The 17610-nt window shown below is 40.8% G+C and overlaps 1 protein-coding gene across 2 annotated transcripts in view; it reads right to left on the bottom strand.

Annotated features, from left to right (window-relative positions):
* Positions 1–3733: 3733 nt before the first annotated feature.
* Positions 3734–17610, bottom strand: part of nrp2b (neuropilin 2b) — a 190178-nt gene continuing 176301 nt past the window's right edge. Inside the window, exons 13-17 of one of the 2 annotated variants that reach the window (XM_067443480.1) lie at positions 16434–16699; positions 16188–16284; positions 13795–13827; positions 6900–6962; positions 3734–5670 (exon numbers count right to left, since the gene is read on the bottom strand). In XM_067443480.1, the coding sequence (XP_067299581.1) occupies positions 5366–5670; positions 6900–6962; positions 13795–13827; positions 16188–16284; positions 16434–16699 (764 nt within the window). In that variant the 3' untranslated portion in view covers positions 3734–5365. Of the gene's footprint in view, positions 5671–6899; positions 6963–8189; positions 10914–13794; positions 13828–16187; positions 16285–16433; positions 16700–17610 lie in introns of those variants that run through there. The other variant, XM_067443481.1, reaches the window with a different exon arrangement.

Here is a 17610-nt window from a genome sequence, read left to right as displayed (position 1 = left end):
AGCATGTCCAATATGCCCCTATTTGGGTGTGAGCAAAAACACGCCATTGTGTGTGTGTGTGTGTGTGTACCTTTAAATGCAAATGAGCTGCTGCTCACCGCCCCTTTCCAGAAGAGCCTTTACAGCTCCTGCTTCAGTTACTCCAGCAACAACAAAACTGGAGAATCTCACACAGTCAAAACGTCAGAAAATGTCCGCAGCTGTGTCCAGCCTTACGTGTTCGAACCAGAGTCGGCACAGATGGAGTGAAAAGGCAACTTTAAGAATGCAACACAATGGTTAGTTGATGAATTAATGTAGTTGTTGTGATTGTGGAGTTAACTTTATTCAACTTATCAATAAGCATGTACTGTCATGATCATATAAATTGGTGGGCTCATGTGGGAACTGTAGGATACCTACAGAGCCAGATATGCTGCATGAAGATAGAACAGGTATTGTTTGTTCAATTATGGTTATAATTTATATAATCCTCTTTAGCCACATTAGTCAAACAGCATATTAACAAGCACATTCAAAAACTTGATTGTGAAACATTTACAAAGTGTGATACTTGTTCTGGATATGAAGTTAGAGCATGAACAGTTGGTATCGACCCATCTTTCAAAATTAACTTTTGTGCAAATCCAATGTTGAACTGACCCCTGTTTGAGATGCAGTCCATAAACATAAGACTTTACCTAATTTAATTGGCACATTTATTCTGTGGAGACTCTTACGCTCATTTGTATATCCAAAAAAAAAAAAAATTATGTGGCGCAGATATTATATCAACAGGGGCTATAGCAAGGATATAAACATGGCGGACTATGTGCAGCTCACTCAGGGCGGGATCTATATTAATAGGGCAGATCGTCACCAGTCGTGGGCGGGGCTTGCCCTTACTATGACATCACAGTCGGGAGAAATCAGGAACAGCATATTTTCAGACACTGCTTCTGATTAATGGGGATTCTATAAATATGGGTGGATTTTTACCATTAAAGGCTGGTTGGTAAAGTACACTTTGGGAACACATCAGTGTTCAAACACCATGTAAAAGTACATTTTTCATAATAGGTTGCCTTTACCATTACATGCTGGGGCAAGAACAAATTAACAGAAGTTGTGATGATGACAAAAACCTCAGAATATAAGAAAAATCCTTAGGAAAATCCCAGAGTCAGACATATAGTAAACATAACACATACCAGAAAGAAAGCTACACTTCCCAACACATCCCCTTTTTAATGAAAAATTCCCTTCAAAGCCCAGAGCTATAAAATATATAAAATCATTTATATATCATTTATTTATCCTCTGCTGTTTTATTAAACAATTTAATGTTTAATGTATCTCATTGATCTTAGCAGGGTTGTTTAAACAGAGCCCAGTGTGAGCTGTAATGAGAGTATTGGCCCAAGACATCTTGGGTTTCTAGAAAGACTGTCACAAGAAATAGCAGATCCTACTCCCCGAAACACAAGCGCTTGAAGTCCAATTCAAGGTTTTCTCAAGCAAACAAACCCAAACCTCATGCATTATCAGAGAAACCTCGAGCTCTGATCACTGACTAATTCCTCCGCTTCATTCTGTGCCCCTCGCTCTTCCTTGATGGATGGTGACTTGCATTTCTGAAACGTGGCATCACTGTTAATGAGGAACGATAGCAGGCATCTACATGACAGCACATTCCTGAATGAGCCACATAACTGACGCTTCATGATATTATTTGGTTGGGGGCTGTCAGGAGCCAGAACAAAATAATTATGCACATGGATCATTAGTCAAGTCAACATCAAACAGGAAACAAACAAATGTGCCCTTGTATCTGCAGGGATCTGGGTTTAGACGGAGATGGAGACCACTGTGATCTGTTCTGTAATGCACAGCAAGCTGCACTAAAATGAGAGTTTTGAATGTATGCATAGCTGAAACCTTATTCATGTGGCGTGATGCTGTTTCTCTACTTCTGTGTTCATTAGTAGCTGTTTATGTTTGAAGTGAAAGACAAGATCACAGTGATACATTTAATGAGTCATGGAGGGACATTATTTTTGAATCTCTGTCCATGTATGGAGGTTATGCGTTCGATTGGATTGTGTGTGGTCTAGTTAGAAGGGCTGTCTTTAAACTGACAGTGTTTTGGAGACGCGGCGCTCACCTCTCTTCTGTCTCCCCTCAACACAGCTGCACGGCGAGGTCAGGCGCTGAATTAAGACTGCAAACAGATTTCAATGGATTGACTGAGATGAGCTGAACTAAAATGGGACTGAAATGGACTTGATGTGAAATTTACCCCACCAGTGTTTTGAGTTTTTCCTGCAGGATCGATGTGCAGTGAAACTCAGTAGAGCTGGAGTGAAGAGAAAAGTGTGTAGATAAATATGATATGATAAAGATGATAAATGCACAGATTGAGAAAGAGATGGGTTGATAGACAAATGTAGACTGACAGGCAGATAGACAGAGACAGAGAGACAGACAGACATATAAATAGACAGCTAGAGATACACCGATCAGGCATAAAATTATGACTTCCTAATATTGTGTTGGTTCCCTTTTGCTGCCAAAATAGCCCTGATCCGTCGAGGACTCCACTAGACACCTGACGGTGTGCTGTGGTATCTGGCACCAAGATGTTAGCAGCAGATCCTCTATGTCCTGTAAGTTGCGAGATGGGGGCCTCCATGGATCGGACTTATTTGTTCAGCACATCCCACAGATGCTCGATTGGATTCAGATCTGGGGACTTTGGAGGCCAAGTCAACACCTTAAACTCGTTGTTGTACTCCATTTTTGTTTTGTGGCAGGGTGCATTATCTTGCTAAAAGAGGCCACAGCTACCAGGGAATACATGACCATGAAAGGGTGTACATGGTCTGCAACATTGCTTATGGAGGTGGTACGTGTCCAAGGGCCAGCCTTCGCTCCCTGCGTGTATCAATGAGCCTTGGCTAGCCATGACCCTGCCGGTTCCCCACTGTTCCTTCCTTGGACCACTTTTGATAGATACTGACCACTGCAGACCGGGAACACCCCACAAGAGCTTCAGTTTGGAAGATGTTCTGACCCAGTCATCTAGCCATCACAATTTGGCCCTTTTCAAACTCGCTTGCTGCTGAATATATCCCACCCACAAACAGGTGCCATGATAAGGAGATAATCAGTGTCATAATGTTATGGCTGATCAGTGTATAAACATCTATAAAAAGACAGATAGACAGACAGAGAGAGAAAGATCAACAGATTGATGATAGACCAACAGATTATAGACTGATAGATAGAGAGATAGAGACAAACAGATGGTTGGATAGATGGAAGGATGGACAGACAGACAGAGAAACAGACAGAAAGATAGACTGACCGTGAGATATACAGAGATGGAAAGACAGACAGACAGATATTGTAAATAGACAGACAGACAGATTATGTGGACAGACAGACAGGCAGACAGATACAGTAGATAGATTCTGTAGATACACTGAGACAGACAGTCAGAAAGATAGACTGATATTGTAGACAGGCAGATATTATAAATAGACAAACAGTGGACATACAGATAGCCAAACAGAACAGATTCTGTAGATAGACAGACAGACAGACAGAAAGACAGTAACTGAAGACAGACAAGACAAACATATTGTGTAGATGGATAGACAAACAGTCATATCCTACAGACAGACAGATAAATGGATTGATGATAGACAGCCAGATAGACCTTTATGAAAATAAAGTTCACACCAGTCACAAGTATCGTTAATCATACTTTATTAAATAATAATAATAACAATAAAAAAGAACTTTTTTTTCTGTACAAAGTCTACAAACAACAACTTCTGAATGTTCTGACCAGTGCCGGGATCTCCATGTCTTTTGGTGTTGGCCTCCTGTCCCAGACAGACGAGGTAATACTATCACAGCTCTGCAGCAAAGCCAAAACAGGCCAGAGCTCCAAGGCACTTGGAAAAGAGTCAACAGAGTCCAATGAAAACCGAGCTGAATACACACAACCTTTCCCTCTTCATCGCACTTTCCCCCAACAACTGAACAATCCATGTCTCCGGCTGATTTCCGTACTCCCTAATAAGACAAGCCTCCCCGCCCCCCCACAAGTCAACAGAACTCCCATCATGGCCCTGGGGAGTGAGAGGCCAGTCGAGGTACAATAAAGAAATTTACACACACTTCCCCCCCATGCGCATACTCGTTCTATCGCTCTCTTCACCTCGAGGTGAAACATTCTGTGAAATTCTCACCCTTCTCCCAGGCTTACACCAAACCTGGTCTTGTTACCCTTCATTTTCAGCAGCCCAAAATAAACCATGGAGTAAACATACAGGTGAAAGGAAAGAAAGTAAGCGTAAGGCCTGACTCCTCCGAGGCCCCAGTGGCTTTAAACCCAAGGACTGGTGTTTTAAAATGGCTCTCCTCCAAAACAGTTTGCTTAAGGCTCGATTGTTTGTACATGAAAGTGGCTTGGGGATTTTCCAGCTCCTTCTCCAAAGTCGCTCTGCCAGCTTGAGTCTTTGTTCCTTCAAGAATAGGGTAAAGAGAAGAGGAGAGAACAGAAGATGCTCTCACTCTCTTAACACTCTTTAGCTCAGTGGCTCTGAATCCTTAGCAATCCATAGGTTGCAATAAATGAGTTCGAAATTATCAGCACAGAGTCTTTAACGCTATGCTTAGAAATCAAACAGTCAAGAGCAAAAAAATAAACAATAAAAGAAAAAAAGAAAGGAGAAAAACGAGACACAAAAGACAATCCTAATACTTCAATCTAAAAGGATTTTTTTCAGAATGTAATACAGCGTGTTTTCTTTCCTCGTTCTCTAATGGCCACAACAAAAACATTATGCTACAAACAGACTGAACTTATGTATAAAACATTCATAAGAACTATCGACACTTCAAAATGGTTTTAGAAAGTGGCAAAAGACAGGATGGGATGGGAACTTAAGCAAGTCAGCAAAAAGACACGAGTCTAAACTAAAGCAAATGTCCACAAATTTCTAGGCCACAGCGTTCACACAATAGAGGCCGAGATTTCACAAGCGATCTGTCTTCTACTCCTAGTGCCCCTCTGTCTCTTCTAGCTTCCATTAAGAATTATTAGATTGTATTTTTCTTTACAAATCTATAGCAATATACATTTCTTTAAAGTTCTTTTTCGTTTTTGAAGGGGGAAAGTCATTAAGTTGATATGTGTTGATCATGTTTCACTCTCGCTGAGCTGTCCACAGGAAGCCTCTACGCTCCCAGTGATCCTTCCACAATCCCGGTCAGATATCAGCCCTATATTAGCGGCGTGAGGTCCATTCACAGTTTTGGATCAAGCCGGCACCAGTTCACAAGCGGACGGAGCGCCTCTCACAATTGTCTTTCTTCAGGCCTCGGAGCAGCAGCGCTGCTGGTTGATCTTCACCTTGTGCTTGATGCCGTCGTAGAGCTCGAAGTTGTAGTTCTCCAGTGTGGTGGTGCTGCGGGATGACAGGCCGTTGTAGGAGCAGGTGCAGTATAGCAGGAGACCGGCGCACACCGCACCCAGCAGAACGCCCAGAGAGCTCATGACGATGATGGTGACCAGGATGGGATCAAGGGTGTACAGCCAGGCATTGTCTTTCTCAGAGAACCGTGTCACCGGAGGTTCTCGTGAGGGGTTAGCTGTGGTCCAATCAGGGAAAGGGAACCCTGGAAACAGAAATAGAATGCTTATCAGTAATTGAATTTTGCAAGTATCAATGTGACCTAAATAGCTTTTGAATAAAAAAAACAGTAAGAGCTGAAACAAATGCAATTGACTTTAAATGCCATTCACAGCTAAACGTTCTTCTTTTCCACTAAAAATATTTAAACATACTTAAAACTAGTTACATTTATTGGAGCAAATCTGTGTTGAATAAGACTTTTGGGGTTGGTATTTTAATGTTCATCTCTTTTGCTCACCAAGGCTGGATTTATTTAACAACAAAAACAGTAATATTGTAGCCCAAAATATAACAGCAAGCTGAGGGACCGTGAGAACAGGGCGATTGGAGGAGCTTGGATGCATAAAAAGAGGAGCGACGACAGTGAAGGACAAGAGAGGATCAGGCCTGGACTTTATGTTGCTTTGTTTAGGTTGTATTATGTGTGTGTGGCAGTCATCCATTAAGAGGCTGGCGTTTATACTTTTATTTAGTTTATTTCCAGTGATGCCAGTAACCTAGTTACTAGTAACACCTTACTTTTCCCCCAGAAACTAGTAATCTAACGCATTACTATTTCCAAACCAGTAATCAGATTAAAGTAATTTATCCACAGTATTTAGAGTTGCTATTTTAGTCATTTTCCTTTCTCGGGGAGAGTATTTTTCCTGGAAATATTTTTTAATTTCAACTTAAAATGTCAGGAGGTACATTGTTGACGTTACTGTTAAAAATGCACTTAATAAAGTGAGTGTTGGCAAAAACGGTTGTCATTTCTATGTTGAGGAGGCAGGGGTGTTGTTGGCAACTGCTGAATGTAACTAATAATGTAACTTGAAATCTTACTTAGTTACTTTTAAAATCATGTAATCTGTAAAGTAACTAAGTTACTTTTAAAGGAGTAATCAGTAATCTCACTGTTTATTTATTAATTAAAGTTTTTTTTTTTTAATGGTTCCTGCCTCCTTCTCCTTCTTGAAATACATTTCTTACATACAGTTCCTTTAATGCTTAAAACAAGAAAAACATTTTTGCCAATGGGAATGCCAAATAAACTTAATTTAAAATATATATTCCTTCAAATTAAATTATTAATATGTGTGCTTTTTAATGCATTGGTCAGGCATTCACATCCGCATTTGTGTACTTTGTGTTTCTGGTCTAAGACACCATTTGTGTTTATTAATAAAAAAATACACCAGTCTACGCTTGAATGTTGATGAACAGATTTACCTTGACCAATGCGCTCTCTGCCATTGAATAGACGATTATTTCCAAGGTCTTCAGGTCTTCGCTCTGTTTGGAAGACAAACACAGCCCAAATGAAACACTCAATGTCAAATTGAGTTTAGGCTACATGAAAACAAGCTCTTCATTCCATGAAAACAACGTGTGCATTATTGTTCCAGCAAAATAACAGCAGTACAATGTGTGAGCACAAAATGGCCAACATAAATAGCAAAAAACTGTACACTGATGATCACACAGACTTGGGTACAAACAGTTGTGCCGTCTGTTATACATCATCAAATACCCATGAAAAAGAGCTCAAACCACTCTAGCTGCAGTTTGTAGAAAAATATCACTTTATTGTAACATTCCATACAACATTTCCAAGACCACGAAATTCAACAGGCTAAAATATACCTCATACTGTATGTATTTAAACAGGCTGAAAATGCTGCGTTGTCGAGAGAAAAGAAAAATCTTATATAGATGGCAGGGTCAAAGCCCCACATTCACAAAGGACAAAAAAAGTGCACATAACCCATCAGAACTTGATGCAAACTAAGCATAATGTGGACATAATAAACATAAAAAATTCATGTTCAGTAAACACGAGTAACTACTTCAATAGACCGAACTGATTCAATCAAGTTCAAATTCTGTAGGTGGAATATTTGACTTGTTTTTATGCAAAACATATAGAGTATACAACCTGGAGTATTTTTGCACATTAAAAATCCGTTTATCCAGACGAACACTTTAGACGTCTAACATCTTTTCCTGTCTCTGTCTCTGAGGAGGGGTGAGAGCATATGCTGTTTTGTGCAGGTACTATCAGAGACAGACACTTGGCATCATATGGGACCCCTCTGAGTGCTTTTGCTCATTAATATCTTTAGAGAGATGGCAAAAGGGGAAAGAAACTCCAAGCAAGAATGCTTATACGACAGGTTTAAAATGTAATCTGGTCCATTACCTTATTAGAAATATGAGAAAGAAACCCACAAAACAGCCACAGTAGATTTAAACCCTTATGATCACCTGACATGTCCTTTTTAAGCAACTCAGAATAAATAGTTAAGAGAAAAACTGCACTGTAAAAAAAACATCAGGTCTCCAATTGAAAATTTTCTAGTGACTGATCACATCTAAAATTTTCGGTTGACCAAATTGAATTTCTGGGATTTAAATTGCATCAATTCACAGAAATTAAATTTGGCCAACTGAAAATTTTAGATGTGATCATTCACTAGAAAATTTTCAATTGGAAACATAATTTTTTTTACAGTGTGAGAATTAAATGAAATTCATTTATACATTCAGACTAAAAAATAACAAATCACAATTGTTTAGTCTGAGAGAGTCTGCTATAAAATCATACATTAATCATACAGGCATATGAAACATCCAGGACAGAAAAAAAAGAATCTTGCTCAAACTCAAGACGAGACAAGACTTGAAGATTTTGATGCCAGCGTTGGTACACATTCAACTGGGACGGGTGGGCCAAAGAAATTCCGCCTTAAATAATTGCGAGATTTCACAATATGGAGGCGCAACAGAGACCACACGACTCAGAACTGAACTGAACTGACATCTCGCATGAAATGCTACCGCGTGTCCCATCTCCCCAGAACACACTCTACTGTATAGAGGATTAGGTTGGAAAAGAGGAGACAATGCTCCACAATGTGCCTGCCGGGTCAGGTGGTCTCTCTGGCTGTCTGCAAGGATCTTTCATGTGCTTTTGTGTTTCAAACAAACCCCTTCAGACCCTGGATTTTTCAGAGAAGGTCTATATTTAAAGCAGGCTTTTCTTTGATCTTGCCTTCCATCTCCCCACACATTCTTTCGCGAAGAGCAGATAAACGGGCGAGAAAAGGGCCAGCCCGTCCGTGATGGGGGATTATTTTCACCTATTGCCAGATGGAGGACATAACAAGATATCAGGATTTACTTTCTCCTTTCATCCCAGTTGCTTTAGATGAAGCCAAAATCTGACGTGGCTGCCTGACAGATGCTTTCAGTAATGGATGAAGCCTCAGACTCTTTATGTCTAAGGAGGAAAATATATTTTTTGGGGGGGGAGAATTTCTATCCTGAGCTCTGATGGCGCCTATTTTGCGTGTTTGTTTGGTGCAGGAAAAAACACTGAACATTATGTACTTGGACAGAACATCTCAGACCATAGCGTGTTTTTATTTTTTTTTCCGAGGTATACCGCTACGCTTCAAGTAGCACATGAAAGAGATGAAGCGAAAACTCGCAGCACACAGGGACATTTTTGAAGTGCATTTTCAAACGTTCTCCTGCATATATAGCATGTTTTGATACATTACAGAAAAAAAAATCTGTAGCAAGATTGTCATATGCAAATAATGCTAATAAAACAAAATGCTAATTGTTTTTTTCCCCTGTCTGCTATCTAACTCGACTGATAAAATGGCAAAAGCCATCCAAAACTACAGACACGAGGTTGGTTAGCGATTCAGTAAGACATCAGCAGATGTACTGAGTGACACTATAAGATGGACTTGGAGATGGCTCCAGCTAACATGCTAACGTGCCAACTCGCTCCCTGAAGCAAAATCAGCTAGCGAAGCGCTCCTGCACCATCTAACATTTGGCAGATTAACAAAGCTCTCCACTTCTGCTCTTTTACAAGACTATGTGTAATCAAAATCTCTGGGGGAACAACACCAAATACACACACCGCTTTAACATTAGCTATAAAAATAAAGTCAGTGCATATACACTTAGGTTGATCTCGGCTAAGCATGAATACGAAAGGATTAAATAATAAATGAGAACAGTGATCGGCTTGAACTAGACCAATGCCACTGAAGCGTCTTAAGGCCAATGTTGTGTCAGTCAGTCGGCCAATCAGAGGAGTAGGCTGGCTAAGGCGGGGTCATGTGACCTTTGCATATAGGCGGAAAACATACTGTATCTCTTCAGACATACTGTAAGTGCCAAAGCCCCAGTGACTTTCAGAAAAGAGGAGTTTATATATAGACACATATTGACAGATACTCAAAATGAACTCTCTGAAAAGGCAAACAGCCTTCAAAACGCTTTTAAGAAGCTTCATTCAATAGTCAAACAAGGTACCGGGAGTTTAAAAATGCAGTACATTATGTGGTACCAAAGCCTTCCACACATATCCTGATTCTTCAGCAAGAACATAAGTCCCAGAGTGTTTGACATTCATGCTTTTGTCTCTTTGAAGCTTCTTGTCAAACTCCTCGAGCCTCAAGTGTTCCTATGTGCACATGAGATGCGGCACACATGCAAGGAAATGTTTGCCGGTTTTCCTCTTTGTTTTCCGACGCCTCACTCTCGTCCCTGTTCGCGGGCTCTCCTCAGAGTTTGGCAATGCTGCCGAGTTCTTTTGACTGTACAATAGGATTGGTCATGAACAGGAGATTAGAGCTTTCATAGTAAGGCTCCCAAAAACACACACAGCTAGAGAGAGAGAGAAGAGAGAAGAGAGAAAGGGGGTCCCTGCCAGTCAGGATTTTGGCTGGAAGTCCCTTCGGCAGAGCAGATCTCCTCCTTCCCAGCACTGGAGCTCAACAAAAGAGTCGCAGAGAACTCGACAACTCTGGTGCTTATACCTGTCCACATCTTCTCCTTATCCTCGACTTTAAGGGGCACCACGCAGGTGTCCTTGCGAAATAGAGGGAGGAAGCGATTCGTTGGTGTCGTTTCAGCATTGGGAGCAGGGCTCTTGCTTCTCTAACCTAATCGTTAGCATCGGTTCCACCCCAGATCCGGCGAGACCCCCGGGGCCACCGCCTGCGTACTGTCCCGTGTACGTGCTCTGGTAGGACACAGAGTGCTGGCTCTTCTTGGCCGCCAGGTGGTAGCGATGGCAACACAGCACCATGACCAATGTGACGCAGCCCAGGAGGAAAATGGCGCCCCCTCCGGCTATTACATAATACCAGTAGGTGGGCATTGGCTGCAGGGACACTGTTGTGTCAACAGTGGGGTCGCTCCAGCCAGGTGAGGCTCCCCCTGGTGGAGAGACACAGAAGAATTGGCTTGGGGTAGAGAGGCATGCAGACTGCATAGCTTCAAGCCATCTTGGATTGTATGTGAATGATTTTGCTCTGATTTGGTGCTGCATACAAACAAAACAAACACAGACACGCAAATGCACATGCACGTCGCCTGTCAGCTGCCCCTTCGCAGGGACTCCATAACTGTTCAGATAGAGTTTATGTCTTTCTAAATCACAGAATGCAGACATGTGTTTTATGGGGTGTGAACAGATGATACATCGCTGATAGTTTGCTTGAAATGTGCTGATGCATTGTGGAATCTGTGCTAATTTCTTATGCAACCAAATGTGGAGGTCATGAAAGCATATTGTGTCTTAAGACACCGGCCGATGTCAGTTCTCTCAGCCGTCCTTTTGTAATGCGGTATATTGGTGATTGTGTGTGCACGTGTGCTCTGTCGTTTTTTCTTTCTAGGGGAAAGTTTTGTTTTCTTGCATGCATGGATCTGTGCCAGCTTCATCTGCCTCAAGCCAAAGTCTTCCATGAACCCAACCCAGCAGTGCATGAAAACTGCTCACCCACCACATGTGTATACACACACACACACACACACACACTCACACACACACAAACCTCCACCAGTCTCTATTTCTATTCCCTCCATGTCTCTTCCTTTCGTCTATGCATAAAGACGCATGTAATCTAGGAATTTTGCCTCTAAGGGAACTGCTATGGGAAAACGAATCTACTTACACTGGGAATCATTTCCACTTCAATTAAGAAAAAGGGAGTTGGTTACTAAAGGAATAGGATATTAGTGGGCTTGTGTGCTCCACAATCATTTAAAATGGAGCGTATGAGGATTATTCCACTACAGCTGAATCTGATTGACCGCAATCATGCAGCTGTTGGGGAATAAACAAATGACATCCATAGTAGCACCGCAGCTCACACACACCACCAGAACAATGCTTACACAAGGATAAGGTGTACCATGAATATTAGAGTGCTTCGCTGTCCTCATTTAAGTGTTGTTAGTATAGTAAATTTGTGTTTTTTTTTCAGCCAGTTTACAACTTGCCAGAGAATAACTGTTACTGTAACTGAATAAATGTTACAGCTCAGATATTGCTATTTCATTGCTCAAGAGACTGAATTAGTTCTATAAGATTTCACAGGTATGATGTCTATCAAAACATTGAACAAACTATCTAATTACTGTTTGAGGAAAAGTTCAAGTTTACAGAGTTTTTTGTGTTAGTAATACAGTAAACTCCTATATATAATATTGAATATATTGTATATTAAAAGGATAGTTCACCCAAAAATGAAATGTTGATGTTTATCTGGTTAACCCCAGTGCATCTAACATGTAGGTGTCTTTAATTCATTCATTAATTTGTTACATTTATATAGCGCTTTTCTAGGCACTCAAAGCGCTTTACATACTTTACTTTTACTTGGTTTCTTCAGAACACAAATGAAGGTTTTGAACTCCAACCGTAGCTGTGTGCCAGTCATATAATCATGTGAATGGGTAACAATAAATCTAGAGAGCAAAAAAAAAAAACATGCTTAGACAACATGCACAAAGAGCCCTGTGGCTCATGACGAAATCGAGCAGCATTTATATATATTTTTTTACCTCAAATACAACGCTATATCCAACAGCCTGGGACGCGCTTCACTTCCGGTAAGGTCAATATACACTCTCTGTACGTGTACGTGTAAAGATATTCCAGGCGGTTGGATATAGCGTTACATAAATATGGCTCAGTTTCTCACACAAACTGATCGTTTTGTGTCTTAAGATATCAATGTGTCGTCATGAGCCACAGGGCTCTTTGTGCATGTTGTCTAAGCATGCTTTTTTTGCTCTCATAGAATTGTTACCCATTCACATGCATTATATGACCTACACACAGCAACGGTTTGAGTAAAAAATCTTAATGTGTGTTCTACTGAAGAAACAAAGACACCTACATGTTGGATGGACTGAGGGTAAGCAGATTTTCATATCAAAAAGACTGTCAAATTTAATTTTTTGGGTGAACTATCCCTTTAATGCAATGGGGGAATATTAGGCCCTGATAATGCCAAATGTCTTTTGTTACCAGTAAAAAGGGGCCTACATTATTTTAAATATAAATATTCTAAATTAATTCTGTATTTTCAGCTTCAGAATCATAAATATTTGTATTCTTGTGTCACCAATGTCTTATGCATTTGGATACCAGTGCCAAGTCCAAGCCTATACATTTCTACCCCCAATGTAACATCAAATGTAACATTTTAATCAACAGTAAAAAAAAAATGTATTGGAGTATACTACTACCACTACTACTAATCATAATAATAATAATGAGGCAATTTTTAAGGTACAGAACAATTACAGAGCTATTTATGTGGATAGCATGGTTAAGATCATTTTGTTTAGGAAGAATTTGGTGAGAAATGTTCTCATTGTCAAGAGGTGACATACACAACTGAATCTACAGGCCACAGCATTTAGCATGACAACGACACCATATACAGTAACACAGCGCATGATGTGAGGCTACAGATACATGCTGGGATACAGCCCATGCTCCAAATGTCTGTATGACAATAATGATGGTGAGGAGGACAATAGTAATGATGACAGCAATGGTTTGACATCAAGACACCGACGTCACTGAACGAACACCTAAACACACAAAATCAGTGTTGAATCTGACTCATTTAAACTTCGTTGTGGGATTGGAAACAGACTCTACAGAATCCCTGTGTGCTGGTGTGAAGCGTAACCAAAAAAACAATGATTATCAAAGGCCCTTTAGGTGATGCAAGCTGCTAGGCAACAAGCAGGAAGCACAAACATTGGCACAGGAAATGACAATATGCCAGAAACTCACCAGTCATTTCAGGCGGGAATGCAGCGAAGGGTTCTGAAACCAGAGAAAAAAAAGATAGATTAGAAAAGAAACTGGCACACATAAAATATATTCACATAAATAACAACAGTGCAGATGGAATTCTGACACATAATTAATATTATACTCTAGAGCTAATTCCTTGACATAATGATTTCTTACGTGCTGTGAATTCCACACTTCTGATTGGCTAAATATATTCTGATATCTCATGACGCCTGTTTGAGTGATATCTGTCAGGTAGGGACATTTCCTGCTTGATATTCATTAAAATTCGCAGAGCCCTTTTAATGAATTTTTTTTAAATTATTAACAGAACTCCCCGGCAAGACTTTATCATAACGATATTGTAATAGAGGGGCCTGAAATTTCAAACACAGGTTAAGGAGAAGAAAAAGAGACAAAAAAGAGTGACGAAGGGAGGAGAATGGGATTGGGCTGTGTGTCATTTGGCAGACTGTGCTGCGCACACACTCCGAATGGCAGAGAAACAGAATGCCAGTTCAGAATGTTTGGAATGCAGACGCTTTAAAAGGGAACTCTGCAGAGAGGCAGGGGACAGATTTGGCAGCGACGCAGTGGCTGGCGCATACACTCGGAACAACTTTAATTAATAAGAGCAGTCCCAAAGCCGGGGGCCTGTGGAGGAAGCATGTACGTGAGCGGCTGAATGACGGCTCACATCAATATCTTGATTCATAACTAATCTTACTTTTGCTGATCACTGTTTAAATATAATATGACCTCTGAGGAAAAGCAATGTTTTGCTCACTAAATAACCTTCACTGCATTGTGAGTGACTGGCCGAGTAGCGAAGTGCTTTGTTCGACATTAATGTCTGTTCTGTGTTTGTGAAAAGCTACACCGTAGAGAGCAGGCCTGCCTGCTTATTCCCCGGCATGGCTCTGGAAAGCTCTGTTTACAAATAAGAGAGGAGAAGGAAAAGAAACTAATGAAACATAGATTGAGATCAGAGCCCACAGGGCGAGTGTGGCCTAGTTTTCAGCTTTTTGTGTGAGCCGAGCACTTGAAGAACACTTTCTGTGATACATTTTTTTCTTGAATGGGAAGAGCAGGGTGGGCATGGAAAGCAAAAGTAATGCAGTCAGAATGGATTGTTTGTGACCGACAGGGTCGAAAATGTATAAAAAATAAAACAATTCCTAAAATGTATAAATATTTCCAGCACAGAAACTATTTAATTTAAATAAATAAAAAATAGAAATATTAACAAAATATAAATCTAAAAATAATAAATGCAATAATTAAATCGAATCTGAATTTTTCCCTATTTTATTTTTGTAATTAAATAAAATGTTCATTTTAGGCTTAAGGGGTTAGTTCACCCAAAAATGAAAATTCTGTCATTAATTACTTCCCCTAATGTCGTTTGACGCCCCAGAACTTTGTTCATCTTCGGAACACAAATAAAGATATTTTTGTTGAAATCCAAGGACTGATGAAAGGCCTCCATTGGCAACAATGTCATTTCCTCTCTCAAGACCCATAAAAGGCACTAAAGACGTCGTTACAAAGTCAGAATCATGAATCAATACGCTGATTCATAACGTTCAAAACTTTGTTTAGAAATCAGCCATCACTATATAAGTTGTTATTTAGTTTGCGCACAAAAACTATTCTCGTCGCTTCATAAAATGATTGTAGAGCCACTGTAGTGAGATGGACTTTGGAACGACGTCTTTAGTGCCTTTTATGGGTCTTGAGAGAAGAAATGATATTGGTGTCTGAGGTAAACGAGCGAGAAACATGGGAGGAGCGAGTGAGACAGGGGACGTGATTGCGAAAGACCTGCGAACCACACCGGTCTCGAGTCCTCTCATGGGGGAGCTCGGAGGCATTTAAGGACGAGTGACACCAGTCAAGGATGAGAGAGAACCAGGCCTGGACTTTACGTTGAGTTTTGTTAATGTTTTGTTATGTGTGTGCGGGCAGTCGTCCGTGAGGGGCTACCCGCGGTTTACTTTCGTTTTGTTTATTTAATAAAAGTTGATGAATGTTCGCCGGTTCCCGCCTCCTTCCTTTCCATCTAAGAACCCCGTTACAGTGTCAATGAAGGCCTTTCTGAGCCTTCGGATTTCAACAAAAATATCTTCATTTGTGTCCAAAGATGAACAGAGGTCTTACAGGTGTCGAACGACATGAGGGTAAGAAATTATTGACAGAATTTTCATTTTTGGTTGAACTAACCCTTTAATTCAAAGAAAATTCCCCTTTGTTTACACGTCAAAGCAAACTTTTTCTTGCATCTGGTGCTTGGTGTGTGTTCACTTTGGTCCCTAGTGACAAATATGATAGGTGATGGCTGAAGACAGAAATAAAGCAAGACAAAGAAAGACCCAGATGTTGACACTTACGTGTACATTGCTCAAGCTCGATACTGGAGCTCATATGGATGTTGTCAACCCAGATGTGTCCTCGACTGCCTCGCTCAAATAAGCCCTCGATGACAACCTTGCAAATGAAACCGAAAAGAAAGAGAATTAAAGACTGTACGTTTCGATCAGCACTGTGATGCTGGTTTCAATTCACATTGTGTATTACTCTCAAGTCAATGTTTATGCAGTAAATCAGCGATTTCTATCGGGTGAGTATAGATGCACCTGATATTCTTTAGGGGACTGAGGCAAGATGGTGCGGCCTTCCCTCCACATGGGCCCCTGGTCTCCTTTCAGTGCCCAGAGCAATGTCTCCTCCTGGTCATCGTCCCGGAGCAGCACACGCAAACTGTCCTGACCTTCACCCTGAAGCTGGTAGTAGAATAGCAGACAGACGGGACGACGCTCGGGTCCCACCGATGGGCTCATTAACCTGGCACGCTGTGGCTCCGGCTTAGGACTCGCCTCCACATACAGGAAATTCCCAAAATCTATAGAGAGAAAGAAGCAAGTGCTGATGTTAAACAACGTTTACTGGTCCTGGAAGAACATTCTTTTCAAAGAAACATGTTTCAGCAACGTCCCGACCCTTAACCCTGGTTAAAACCTTAACCCTATACCAACCAGGATGCAGGAACATGTCATACTTAGTGATATCACTGTAAGACAAATTTTAATTCTCCCCTATTCTGTTTCTTTCTCGCCATTACTTTGCACCGAACAATCTGGTATGTTTTTTATGTTGCTAAGTAATAAATAATTTAATGGAAGGGAAGCAGAAAATCAGCTCCCCACCCCCCATGTTTTCAGAGGAAAGAGTCCTTACAACACAATCTCTGTCAGATCCCACTGAGGACGTCTCAGTAAAGCGGAAGACAAATGAATGGGAGAGGAGAGGAAGAAAACAACAATCAGAGAGGAGGCTGGGAAACACTCTGTGAGTGATCTGACTGGACAGTGTGGCACCAGAAATGATCATCATTACCCGTGCAGCCTCAGCTGTAATTCGAATGCTCCCACCTTCCACTGATGTATAGAGAAATGACAAAGTAATTTCCGTCTGCCCTACTTTGACACATTTCTCATCCCAAACTTATTGAAAATACAGCACTGAAATCAGAGATCAGATCAGGCCGTCGCTGGTGTTCCTTTATGAGATGCCTAAATAGATTATGCACTTAATTAAAGCAAAAGAACTTCCTTTGTTTGATCTTGGGTATAAATATAGGACAATTAATTACCCTTTCACAGGGAAAGTTCACCATAGCTCAGACACTGTTTAGCTTAGGTAGATGTGCCAGTGAGGCAACCAGAGGGCAGGGAAAGGTACTTCTGGGAATATTGTTTTTAAGTGGAACCTTCTACACCTAGAGTTAATTAGGCTGACTGCGCATTAACCCTT

Source organism: Pseudorasbora parva, chromosome 5 (genome assembly GCF_024679245.1).
Source record: "Pseudorasbora parva isolate DD20220531a chromosome 5, ASM2467924v1, whole genome shotgun sequence".
Taxonomy (NCBI): domain Eukaryota; kingdom Metazoa; phylum Chordata; class Actinopteri; order Cypriniformes; family Gobionidae; genus Pseudorasbora; species Pseudorasbora parva.
Note: the sequence above shows the minus strand (reverse complement) of the source record. Positions and strands in the feature narration are given on the sequence as shown.